Source organism: Emys orbicularis, chromosome 1, assembly GCF_028017835.1.
Source record: "Emys orbicularis isolate rEmyOrb1 chromosome 1, rEmyOrb1.hap1, whole genome shotgun sequence".
Taxonomy (NCBI): Eukaryota; Metazoa; Chordata; order Testudines; family Emydidae; genus Emys; species Emys orbicularis.
In genome coordinates, this window is record NC_088683.1 from 223,759,749 (window position 1) to 223,773,633 (window position 13,885).

The following is a 13,885-nucleotide window of genomic DNA, read 5'->3' on the forward strand; positions in this document are numbered from 1 at the left end:
CTTTGCAACTACAAAGCTCACCATCTCTGCTATGAACCTGCACCTAAATGAACTGAACTCGTGTCTGTATGTATATTGATCTTTTAATCATACTCTCTTTTGTATTTTAAGAAATTTTAGTTTAGTTAATAAGAATTGGCTGTAGCGTGTATTTGGGTAAGATCTGAAACATTCATTAACATTCATTAATGTGTTCGATCCTTTGGGATTGGTAGAACCTTTTCTTTTTTATGATGAAATAAAATTTTCAGAAATCATCATATTTGACGAAGGTACCTGAATGGAGGCCCGAGGCTGGATCACTTTAAGGGAACTGTGTTGTTTGGACTTCTGAGTAACCAGTAAGCTAATAAAGAAACTGTTTTATGCTGGCTTGGTAAATCTAAGTATTGGAATATCCACCAGCTTTATGGTGACTGTCTGCCCCATTCTTTGCAGTTCACCCTAATTGAGTGACCATAGCTGGCCCCCACTGAGACACTGGTCACATTTGCACACCTATAGTGGGACACATATGTGAAGAAAATATTAAGGAAAAGTTTTTTCTAAAAACCTTATTGGTATCTATAAAGGTCTTTTCAAGAAGGGAGAAACTGACTGGTTCACAGAAAAATAAAGGAACTGACTATATACCAAATACCATTAAATGTACAAATTAAACACAAAAAAACCTGAAAAAATATTTGATAAGATTACTGAGCTTGAAAGAAGTAAAGTGCTCCTGTAATTATAGCAGGTAAAAAACTTCAGTCAGCAATGTGTTTTTTCAAGTTGACAGTGTCCCTTTAAACCACAGGCTTTTCACTTCACACTTATGACATAAGCTGTTATAATATCTTGGGAAAAGTTCTGGTTGATCTGACCATAAACTATCCCGGTGATCGGATATAAATTACTTTTTCATGTTTTCGTAAAGAAAATGATGTTCAAAGGAAAAGATATTAGTGTTTTTATTAGAATTTATCTAAAAAAAAAATCAAGCAGCAAGTCAAAACAAGAACATATTTGGGACCCACCAGCTTCTGCTGAGGCTTTTTAAAAACTTGCTTGTCAGGCACAATATAGTCTCTCTCGTAAAAAGCATGAAGTAGCAGGAACTCATTACGCTCCGATCGCCCACCCATCATTGTCCTTGACTATGGGGGAAAAAAACAGAAGAATTCAAAACAAACTAGAGAAAGCAAAATACTGATGCACAAAAATGAATTAAGACAGATTTCAACCAGATACCGTCTTCTCACATATGCTTTTTTTTTTTTTTTTTTTAAACAAGGTAAATATCCATTTTCAGGTTTATGTAATTTTGTTTGTGGGGATTTTGCACCATATGTAAACAAGTCTACCAAATGATTCAACCGTCTGTCCATTTTCACCTAAAATACTTTCGTAGTACAAACTCTCTAATGTCAGAGGAAAAAAATCCCATGGAGGTCATCTGAATTTGAATATACTCCAACTAATAGTTTTCATCTCTTTGAAGGACAAAGGATGCACACTCTTCACTGTGCATAGTTAAGGAATTTACAAGCACTGACTCAGACTAGGCATTAATCATACCAAACACAGAAAGCACAAGGCAATAGTTGCTTTTTAGGTGAAGGGAAAGAAAACAAATTACCATAACATTCCCAGAGATGTTTGTAATCTGCAGCGCTAGCGGAAGAACATTCAGCTCACACATGATTTGCAGAATGAATCTGGCATCTGTCCAGGTGTTCTCCAGCATGTACAGTAAGTGAGACGAATCACTGAGAAAAGAGAGGGAGAACGGCAAGTTTAAACCTAAAACATGTCGGTATGAATTTTGCAGAAGAGTAGGCCTAAATTCTGTATCATGGCTCTAAGATCTCTGCAGTGTACCTGTGCCAAATTATGAAGCAAACTCATTTAGTGGCAAATAGTAATTCAAGATTAGTAGACTAAACAATGTACCTAAAGTAACATTTTCACAATGTATCTCTATTTGAATGAAGTAAGCCATGATCAGCAGCACTGTTCTGAGAAAGTGTTTGGAAAATACTTTTTAAGATGAAAAACACTAAGTATTAGTACTCTACTATATAGACAAACTAAATAAAATTAAATGCTGCTCCATTCCCCAACACAGAACTTCATAAAAAAAACTGAGCATTATACCTGTACATATTTCTTATCTCTTCTGGTGGAATTGTTACCCTCTCGGTTTTCAAAATCTGATGGACCAATTCAGATAAATGGTAGCTCTTGCAGCGAATTAATTCCTTTGCTGAAATTTCCACATCACAGATCATCCGACCACAGGCTGCATTCCTTTCAGCAAAGCCGCCTCGACCCTTTATCCATGCAAAAAAACACCCACATACTCAAATATATGCATACGTGGCTTCATCCAAAGGCCACTCAAGGCAGTTGGAATCTTCCATTTAAATCAGTGGACCTTGGATCAGGTCCTAAAGGAATTTTAGATATATTTTAGCAAAGCCTGTGGATATGAAGGACTGGGCACATGACTCCCTTTAAAAGCTAAGACCCAATCCTGCAAACCCCTATGCATGTGCTTAATTTTGTTATTATGTAGCCCCATTGAAATTTTATAACTCTCAGTATCAAAATTAAGCACATGCAAAAGGGTTTGCAGGATCAGGGAACTAAGAATGAATGTCTGGCATGGAATCTGAATTTTTTTTTTTTTTTTTTTTTTTTTTTTTTTTTTTTAAGACCATAATTTTTGCATGCTAACAAGCAGTTTAGTATTTGACAGCACAAAAAGTCATAAAAATGACAGGGGAAGAGAACAAAAACACTTTGGTGGGGAAAGACAGGGAACGAAGTGGACACAAAAAAGTATCAGCAAAGTGTGGTGAAGGGAAGAAGAGAGAAGATAAACAAAAATGAATGTTTAACTTGTAAAGTGGAATTTTTGCTATCAATTTAATTACCGGTAAATATTTTAATCGTCTTTATAGCTAATAAAAGACAAAAATAACTCCTCCCCTTAAAAAAAATTTCAATTGTCTTTCTCCTACCTTTCAAAGAGAATGTCTATGTAGAAGGAGGAAATTCCTTATAAAAAAAGAGAAATTAAAGCACTGAAGTGTTTTGTGGTTGTGATGAAAACAGAAAAAAAGCATAGGCCTATAAAAAAAAAAACTCTGTAAGAGGGAGGTGCTGTAGTTAAGTATTCAGAATGTCATGTTCTCAGAATAAGAAAGTAATAAAACTAGTGAAATATAATTTAACTACTCTCTATGGGATGATTCACCAGTCAATCCAAGCCACATTTTCCCCTCATTATACAGTTGCACTAGACAAAAAGACAAAGACATCTTTTCTCTATTACAGTTATTAATCTGTCATTACCACCATCTAGTTGAGAAATGTAAACTAATTTTGCCTAACTTGAAAATTAGTTTAGCTTATTACTATAATAAAATAGTCATACAAACATTCATTATGTCTGAACTGGGATGCAAGAAATCCAACATGACCAACAGTCAAAATACATCAGAGAGGCATTCAAAATACATTAGCTAAATTAATTCATTTTAATCACATGCAACATAAAAGAACTTAAGAGAGACTTAAGCAATCTTTTACCCCAAGCTTTGGCATGATGGACCTCCTCAGTCGACCTATCTTGGACCAGTGAGGGACTTTGCTCACATTAATTCTCTGCAGCAGCACTTCCAGATCAAAACCATAAATATTATGACCCTTGCCACAAAAAGAAAGCAACAGAAAAAGGTTATAACAAATGCAAATTAAAGGACTTACTTTCATGTGTTTAGAATTCCTTTGCCCTTTGTATTTTTTTTTTAAATCTAATTGATGGCATCATCAGCATACCTCTTATTGGAAGCCTTTACTTCTAAGGGAATTTATTCATCAGCAGTACTCATTAGTCCTGACATTAACAACACTGCTCAGCAGAATACTGAAATAAACTTTGTTTCATTATAATTGGCTCACAGTTCATACAGGTTCTTTCAATTTCATTCTCATGCCTCACAGCTAGTGACAGATCTCAATTTAAATTCTCTATTTAACCACATGTGAAGACATATTTAAGTAATTCCTTCTCCCTCCACTCATAAAACCCTCCAGCTACTGATGTAAGTTATATATTCATGGTATCCTAGTAATACCATATTCAATGTATCATGTTACATAAAGGCAGAGTTCTGACATATTTAAATCAAACACTGCTAAACAATATCTTTTAATCTAGTACCATCTGGAAAGCTCAGATATGTAAGAGAAACATAACTATTTGTTCCCTGAAAGTACTAGTCCCAATCCTCAGCTGAAACCAGAAAGAACACAGCACAACTCAGGAAATGGGAGTGCAGAAGTATTTTTAAAGACACCTTTCTGCTCCCCTGAAGAAGGGTCATTGTGCACCAGGCTGAAGTCAATGGGAACTGCAGGTGCTTAGCTCTGAAAAATCAGGCCACTCAGTTACCTAACTTGGGGTATTCAAAATTTTCAAGTGTTAATCTCAGCATTTTCACTGACAGAGTCTTTCCACAACAATTATAAAACTACTACAGAGGTACATGGATATTTGTTGCCAGCCATTATTAATTTTGCCAGCACTGCTCACTTCAGTAATTTGGTTATCCCTCCATCCTATTTCTTCATTATTATTTTTTGTTAATTTTTTTATAAACTCAGCTCTGTGTTATTCAAAAAGAGTTTCAAAAACAATTTAAGGCTACTCAGTAAAGTACACTCACTAATAATTTAAAATATCCTAACCATTTAAAAAGTAAATGAATCATTAAAGTAAAAATAAATCTCACATTTCCCATATAAAGCATTTATCAAGTACAAAGAAAGGTTTATTTTGCCACAAAATAAACTTAATTGACCAATGGATTTTTTAAAAATATATTTTGTCTTGATTTTGGTATCAAACTATCCAAATGACATTAACAGAAGTTACATGAGTATTTGGACAGATGATGAATAGACCCGTAAGTATCAATATTCCACCTTCTCTGGTAAACCCAAAAGCTTTTTTTTAAATTAAGGAAGGTCGTTATGTTTTCAATAATATTTAAAGGGATATGGGCTACAACATACTCCTGAAGAGCAATTCAATATCATATGTGTAAATATGTACACCTGCTCTATTTTATAACCATTAAAGCAAGTTAAATCATGAGGCAGAGTGAAATAAATGTAAAAGCTTTAAGGGCAAAGAAACCAAGAATTAAGTTAACATCTGCCCAGTCAACATATTTCTTAGTTTATATCTATTAAAGTCAAGTTAATAGTTACTCACCACAATAATATCTGGGTCAATTTTGTGAACCTTCGCAAGGAAAAATCCCAGTAACGTTCTCTCTGTTGCAGCAATCTCTACGTTAGAATTCTAAGAGGAGCAAGAGGGAGTACCTGGTTTCAATGACCCAATAAATACTTAAAGTTTAAAATGAAAAACCCTCTCCCTCACTCATGAGTTACAAGACTACAATAAACACTGCAGACTTTTTTCCTTCATAATTGAAGGCTTCTTGTTCTCATGCACATGGCTACAGAAAGCTTTTCTCACATACCCTTTTCTGTTTTGCCTTTGGGTGCAAGTGTTTCAAGAATCTTGCTAGGAGTCAGGAACAGCGAGACAGTGCTACATATGATATACATAACATTTGCCCACAGGCTTAATATCACACACAAAAAAAGAGTAGGTTACATTTTTGTTCTGCCAAACTTTGTAGTGGCTCTTTAAAAATGAAGAGGATTTTTTAAAAGAAATTTTGATGGACTTTATTGCACGTGAAAATGAGAATCTAACACAGGGGCGGGCAAACTTTTTGGCCTGAGGGCCGCATCCTATTTCCAAAATTGTATGGAGGGCCAGTTAGGGGAAGCTGTGCCTCCCCAAACAGCCAGACGTGGCCCAGCCCCCGCCCCCTATCCAACCCCCTCCCCCCCCCCCTTCTTGCTCCCTGACGCGCCCCCCTCCCCCCCGGACCCCTGCCCTATCCAACCACCCCTCCTTCCTGACTGCCTCCCTGGGACCCCTGCCCCATCCAACCACTCCTTCTCCCTGTCCCCTGACCACCCCCACCCCATCCAACCCCCTCTTTCCTTCCTGACTGCCCCCCCAGGACTCCTGCCCCCATTCAATCCACCTGTTCCCCGCCCTCTGACCGTCCCAACCCCTATCCACACCCCCGCCCCCTGACCACCACCCTGAACCCCCCTGCCCTCTATCCAACCCCCCCGCTCCCTGCCCCCTTACAATGCTGCCTGGAACACCGGTGGTTGGCAGCGCTACAGCCGCCCGGCTGGAGAGCCAGCCACGCCGCCCGGCTGGAGAGCCAGCCACGCCGCCCGGCTGGAGAGCCAGCCACGCCGCCCGGCTGGAGAGCCAGCCACGCCGCCGCGCAGCACAGAGCACCGGGTCAGGCCCGGGCTCTGCAGCTGCACTGCCCCAGGAGCTCGCAGCTGCATCGCCCAGAGCACTGCACCAGTGGCACAGTGAGCTGAGTTTGCGGGGGAGGGAGAACAGCAGGGGACGGGACGGGCAGGAGCTTAGGGGGCCAGGCAGGAATGTTCTGCGGGCTGGATGTGGCCCGAGGGCCGTAGTTTGCCCACTTCTGGTCTAACACAATCAGCTTGAAATAAGTATAACAAAATAAAATACAATGTAAAACTGCCCCACAAAGCTCTGCCAACGTACCTCAAATCTTACCTGTAACATTCTTCCTGAACCTTTTGAACTGCCAACTGTGCCAAATTATATGACAGTTTTGTAACATAAATAGTGACAGATCAGCAGGTATGTTTTCAAAGAGGATGTAAAGTAAAGATTTGAATGTACATTTTCAGAGACAAAAGCTAGCGCTCTAAACTGCTCCATCCAAATCTCTTCTCCCACAATTCAAAGGCAGTATCTCAGAAGGCATTCTATTCTGAATGCTAAGAAAATAAGTTACCTTGCTTTTAATGATTTCTTTGAAGTCGTAAGGGAAAATACAATCATTTGGTTTGGAAATAACTGCAAAAGAAATTATAAGTGGTTTGGTCTCATTTGAGCATATGGTATGAAAAACAATGTCATTTGTTAGAAGACTATCTTTTTAATTTAAGAGTCTTCGGATCCAATGGGTCCGGACGAAATGCCGCCTTAACTTATTAGGTAGTAACAGTGTGCTTGGCACTGTACAAGATACAAAATGAAGTCAAGTCCACACCAAGATTCAACAACTGAATTAAAATGAAGCTATCTACTATAAAACTAAATTCAAGAGTTTAAACTTGATTAAAAAGACAGTTTTCTGGGCTGGAAATTGACAAGTCACTAAACCAGAACAGATAAGCAGAAGACAATCTAATCTAACATCTTGCTTTTAACAGGGACTTCTATTTAAAAAAAAAAAAAAAAGTCTCAGCTACGTTTAAAGAAATTTAAACTCTGCCATGGCTTTTGAGTTAAAATTACATAGATTTTATGTTTTTCAGAGTGGCATTTAGTTTAAAAGAAATTAACAATAAATAAATCCAATAAAAGTAAAACTATTAGAAGTAGGGTTGACAGAATTAGATTTTTTAATAATTGACAGATCATATCAGTTTATTTGTAAGCATTTTTTTCTATTTTTATTTATTTAAATGTTCACAGATGTGGGAAATTATGGGGGGGGAAACAGGAAAAAAGAGGGGGGGCAGGCAAAATGATTTAACAACAGTAGATGTTGAGATTCAAAAAGTTAAATTTTGTAACTGTTAAAACAAATTGTCAACATCCCATGTTAAAATATACAAATTAATATCCATAAATCATACTCTAGTAAGTTCCCAAGCAGTATTTTTCTTACTTTGCCTATCTGTAAATTTTGATCATCATCGATGGAAATATTTTTTCATCATTTGTGTGAGTGGTGAAATTGATATTTATCAACATTTACCAATAAAAATCTAATCCTTTCAAGCCCAAACCCTAATTATATGTCATTAGCCATTCTCAAACTGTGCCAGGGGAGCACTTACAGTTCACATTCTAGCTCCTCTATGGGCCTCCAAAGCTCTACGTGGCTATCAGTTGGGATCTGAGGCATTCTGGGTTGATAAGCCAGTTGACCACACCCACATGCTCAGCTGTGCATCTTTTAAGTTTTCATATTTCTTAATTTCATATTACTGCCTTGAGATCTCAGCTCAGCCTTTTAAAAAGAAGTTCAACTGAAGCTATTGCTGGCCTGCTTCTAGCTGAACTTTTACTTTAAAAGACTGAACTGTATTTAAATTAAATAATAAAAAAAAAAAAATTTTAAAGCAACAAGTGGGAGGAGGAAAAAGGACAGAAAGAGAGGCAGAGGATGTTTGGAGGGAGGTTACTTTGCCTTCATAGACAAACCCTAAGATTTCTACCAAGTAAATGTCATAGCAACTAAGTTTAAAAATATGGAGGAAACTGTGGGATAGTGAATAAAATCCAAGCACCTCACCTAATTAGCTCTCTCCCCACCACCACTCAGGCATCATACCATTACTGCTGACAGACTGCGGGGAAAGGACTGTTCACACAGAAATTCTTGCTTGCACCTCTCTCCAATAAACATTTTAAAAATAGATATTAAAAAGGGAGTCAAGTGAAGTTATTGAAGCAAACATTTAAAATTGCTCTACCCATAACTTGGTCCAATTACTCACCACAGAAGTGTGTCTGGAAAGGAGGCTGAGGAGGTGCTTTATCCAAACAAAATCTTTGATGGACTAGAGCTGCAACAGCCATGACCTACACCAAGAAATGAGAAATACTATGATAACAAACTATGATAATATGCATCTGCATATTTACATCAGGTTAACAGTATCAAATTGCCTCTATCCCTCCACTTGCTTTTGAACAGTCTTCTCCAATTATTCCTCCTTTTTTAAAAAAGGCAATTGCCTACTTTAAGTGAATTTCAGCTGCAAATTGCTGAAGTTTTCAGCATTGTTTACTGATCTTAAGTAGCACAAGCTACCGGTCAAGAAATACTATTACTGGATTTTGATATCAAATACAGAACCGGGTGGAGAGAGGCAACCCCGCTTCATGAAGGATTTTGGTATTTCAAGATCGAGTTTTGTTCTGATTTGGAACAAAACTCCAAAATTTTGATGTTTTCTGCAAATAGGAAATGAAGCACCAAGGAGTGGGGGACGGAGCCTGTGATCCCCAACCCTGGGACACTCTGATAGGAGGACTGCCTGGAACCCTGGGGTGCCAAAGAGGCACAAGCTCTCAGCTCGTTGAGGAGCCAGAAGCCTGGAAAAAGCAGGCTCTTCAGCAAACCACTAGACCAGCTGCTGAGGATATACCTATCTCATAGAACTGGAAGGGATCTTGAAAGGTCATCGAGTCCAGCCCCCTGCCTTCACTAGCAGGACCAAGTACTGATTATTGCCCCAGATCGCTAAGTGGCCCCCTCAAGGATTGAGCTCACAACCCTGGGTTTAGCAGGCCAATGCTCAAACCACTGAGCTATCCCTCCCTCCGCAGGATGCAGGCAGGTGAGCTGGCAGATTCCATTGGAACCTGCTCTCCGCAGAATGTTTCAGTTTTGGTGAATTGGCCAAACTCTGACAAAAAACGTTTTGCTGGAATGCTTCTGACCAGCTTTAATAAAAGAGTTTTTGGAAACAACTGTCTGTATAAATAATCTGCGACACTACATATATTCCATACTGGTATCTTGTACTACAAGCTAGTAGGACAGTATTAGCTTTAGCTTTTTTGGAATTTTATTCTGGTTAGTGCAAGTTTTAGAAAATTAACACGGTGAGGCCAACTTGTTAGCATGTTTAAAATATACAGTTTAAAGCATTTAATTACAGTGGGTAGTCTAAAGCAGTGGTGGGCAACCTGTGGTCCGCGGACCGCACACGGCCCGTCATGGTAATCCGCTGGCAGGCCGCGAGACAGTGTTTAAATTGACCATCCGCAGGCACGTCCACCCGCAGCTCCCAGTGGCCGCGGTTCACCATTCCCAGCCAATGGCAGCTGCAGGAAGCAGCGCGGGCCGCAGGAACATGCTGGACGCCGGTTCCCGCAGCTCCCATTGGCTGGGAACAGCAAACCACTACCAGTCGGAGCTGCAGGCGACTGTGCCCGCGGACAGTCAATGTAAACACTGTTTCGCGGACCGCCAGCGGATTCCCCTGATGGGCCACATGCGGCCTGCGGGCCACAGGTTGCCCACCACTGGTCTAAAATCTACTGCTGTGGTTTTCTATCTTGATGAATAAAAAGTGGCAGCAGCATAATAGCTAGTATGCGAGTTCAAATCGGTTTCCCAATCTGCTATAAAAATTTGTTTATCAGAGGTAATCCTTTATTTTAATCAGAATACATAGCGCGTAAAAGCCACATTACTGGGTATATATAATCCGTTGTGTGTTTCTTTAAAAGAAAAAGATTTATTTAGTCTACTATAACCAAAGATTGCATTTTGGGGTGTTTTCCGTAAAACAACAAAATTTTAATATACAAACTGAGACCCTGATCTTGTAATGAGCTCTGAGCAGATGGATACATCAGCCCACAGTGGGGTTCAACTGCACAGATCTCATTGCAGAATCAGATCCATTGCAGACATCACAATCAAGGCTTTCTGGCTGGTGAAGTTCTTCCAGTTACTAATTCTTACTTAGCATATGCCATACAAAAAAAATCAAACTCATCACCAACGCTGATCATTTACCTCATGCTGGTGAGTCTTCACATTCTGAATTGTCCTCATGCTGAGAGACATGATCACAAGGGGAGGAGGAGGAAGATCTCTAACTACATTCACCAAGTCAGGTTTCAGTGCCGTTGCCTCCACCTTACACCAACTGACTGACTGACTCAAGGGCTCTGTGGAAACAAATGAGCCACTTAAAAGAATGATAAGGTCATCATAAGGGGGGGGAAATGGCTACCTTACAATAACTGGTTCTCCAAGTTGTTTTGTCCATGCGAATCCCTCTAAGTACGCTTGTGAGATGAAAATCATCCAATAGCAGCGTCTGTTTGTGCCCTGCATGTCCTTGTGTCCCCTAACCAAGGGCAGAGAAGCCATAACCATCAGTCAGTTCCCGTGCTCATTCAGAATCTCCATTTAAGGGAGATTTTGAAAAACCAGGGAAGAAGGGTAGGTTGTAGGATCCACACCAACAAAACATCCTGAAAAAACACAGTTACTTACCTTATAGTAACTGTTTTTAATTCTTTGAACATTTGTCCATGTGGATACCACCTCAGGGTGCTGCTTGCCAGTCACCTAATCTGGAAGGTCGGATTGAGGAGTCCACACTACCTCTAACTAATTATCTACTTTAATACTGCCCTCCCAAATTTGACATCTGATCTTGCAGCCAGGTCAAGGGCATAATGTTTAACAAAAGTGAGGGGACTACTTCAAATGGCTGCCTTGCAGTTCTGAGATAATGGGGATACTTCCTTGTCTGCTAAAGCCTGAGCTCTAGTCAAATGACCTGTGGTATTTAGAGGAAAAGGAACATCAGCCATAGGACAGAAGAATGAAATACACTAGGTGATCCATTTAAATATTCTCTGGGGGGGGAAAAGGCATGTCCTCTGGAACCACTACTAACAACAAAAAAGGCAGGGGCATTGTTTATAATGGGCTTTGTCCTAGTCAGGTAGCATAGCAAGACCCTCAATACAGCTAAAATATGAAGTTTCTTCTCCTCTGGGTAAGGGTGTGGTTTTGGAAAGAAAAAAAGAGGGAGATTAATAAATTCATTTAAATGAAAGTCTGAAACGAGTTTGGGAATAAATTTAGGATGGCTTCTCAGCACCATCTTATCTTCGTGGAATGCTGTGCAAGGAGGGTTGGCCATGAGACTTTGGAGTTCACTGACCCTTCTGTCTGGCGTAGTGGGGATGATAAAAAGCTGTCTTGAGAGTAAGGTGGTATAGTGTATTCAGAAGAGGGTTCAAAGGGAGGCCTCAAAGGACATTATGATGATCCCATTCGGGAGGTGGCTCCATAAATCAGTGGGAAGCAACTCTTAAAAATCTGGATGCAGTAGTGTAGGAAAAAAACTAACATGACTCAGGATGGGTGGCATGCCGGAATTGCTGCAAGGTGGGACTGTAATTGAACTGAATGAGAATCCAGAAAAATGTAGATGGATGATATAATCAAGGATCTTGGTAAAAGGGACCTCCAACGGATCAAGGTTGCGCTGGGCTGCCCAAAAAGAAAATCTTTTCACCTCCGAGGAGTAGATTTTTCATTACTCACTAGGGACTCCTGCTTCACCATAGGATTTCTCGTACGTAGAACAAACAGTCTCTGTCAGTGGCACTTAACCAGCCAACATCCAAGCTGTCAAGTGCAACAATTTCAAGTCCGGGTTCAATGTGACCTTTGTTCGGTGACATTATTTCTGAACTGTTTGGAATTGCTATTGGAGGCTGAGTTGACATTTGGAAGTGACCCATTAGCCAAAAATGCCTCAGCCAACAAGGAACTATCAGGATCTGCTGCATTCAGACTTTCCATATAATCCTGGATATTAGAGAGATGGAGACTTTGATTCCGCCATATGAGAAAGGTGTCTTGCATGAATCCTGGGCTCTGACCCGCTTTGAAACAAAGAAGACTGGGCACTTTGGGAGTGTCTACACTGCAGCTGGGAGCAAGTCCCAGCCCAGATAGAGAGACTCATGCAAGCAGGGCATGGGCTATCATGCTAAAAATAGTAGTGTGGACATTGCAGCTCAGGCTCTCAAACCCACCCAACCACCCAGGCTTAAGACCTTGAGCTGCAAGCCTAAGCACCAACAGCCACACTGCTATTTTTAGGGCACTAACTTGAGCCCCACTACTGAGAGTCTGTCCACCCGGGCTAGGAGTGTGGACATACGCTTTGTGTTCTCTTGGATGGGGACTAAGCTTAAAATGGGATTTCCCCACTGCTGAAATATTGGTCTGAGGAGGGAGCTCTTCTGAGGCCATTCATGACAGGTGATAGATTGTCTGCTGAGAAAATCTGCTAAATTGTTGTTGGCTCCCGGAAGATGAAGAGCAATTGTCCATATACCATGTCCATAATCTGATTCTTCTTGGCACAAGGACAAAGGATGGGCACCTCCCTCCTGGTTTACATCATACATCATAAATGCATCTGTACAGTGAAATTCTTTAAAGCCAGGAGCAATGCTTTGCAAGCTAATCTGATTGCTTGGAGTTCTAGGACATTTATGAGGAGACTCATCTCCTTCTGGGACCATATCCCATGTATCTGAAGATGGTCCAGGTGAGCACCTCAACCAGTTCCTAAGGAGTGTGTAATCAATGCCTTTGTAGGTGAGGGGCCCCTTTTTGAAGATTCTGAGCATCTGTCCATGAATTTAGAAATCACCAAATACATGAGCTACAACTTCAACAAATATGTCCATTTGATGTTCCACAGGTTGATACAGGACTGGCTGAGATTGGATGCAACAGACATAGGTGATGGCTAGCGGCATCACTTAAGTGAAAGCTGATGCAGCCGTACAGTTGGAGGCAGGTTCTTACTGTGAGTGATTGATTTATCTTAATGTTGGAAAAGACTGTCTAGATAAACAGAAGCTTCTCTTCTGGAAAGCATGCCTTTGCCGATTTGTACTCTATTGTCTGCAACGGTCTGAGTGATGATTTGTTGTAGTTTGTGATAAGGTCCAGCTCTCTAAACAGGTGGAGGACAAAGTTCAGAGTTGTAGCAACATTCTGATGGTACCTCCCACCAATCAGCCAATCATCTAGATATGGATAGACAAATGCCTTGTTTCCTTAAAAAGTGAGCTAAATATTTTGGGAGGACGCTCAGTGCTGTACAGAGGCTGAACAGCAGTACCTTGTATTGAAAACAATTGGACCCTCCTGTGAATTGCAGATATATCCTATGAGCT

The 13,885-nt window shown here is 40.2% G+C and overlaps 1 protein-coding gene across 1 annotated transcript in view; it reads right to left on the reverse strand.

The window, feature by feature from the left end:
• The window catches only part of POLA1 (DNA polymerase alpha 1, catalytic subunit), a 329,016-nt gene that overhangs the window by 276,170 nt on the left and 38,961 nt on the right, over positions 1-13,885 (reverse strand). Inside the window, exons 15-22 of the mRNA XM_065423293.1 lie at positions 10,680-10,834; positions 8,644-8,728; positions 6,927-6,988; positions 5,267-5,356; positions 3,577-3,693; positions 2,137-2,312; positions 1,619-1,748; positions 1,017-1,136 (exon numbers count right to left, since the gene is read on the reverse strand). Of these exons, the coding sequence (XP_065279365.1) occupies positions 1,017-1,136; positions 1,619-1,748; positions 2,137-2,312; positions 3,577-3,693; positions 5,267-5,356; positions 6,927-6,988; positions 8,644-8,728; positions 10,680-10,834 (935 nt within the window). The remainder of the gene's footprint in view (positions 1-1,016; positions 1,137-1,618; positions 1,749-2,136; positions 2,313-3,576; positions 3,694-5,266; positions 5,357-6,926; positions 6,989-8,643; positions 8,729-10,679; positions 10,835-13,885) is intronic.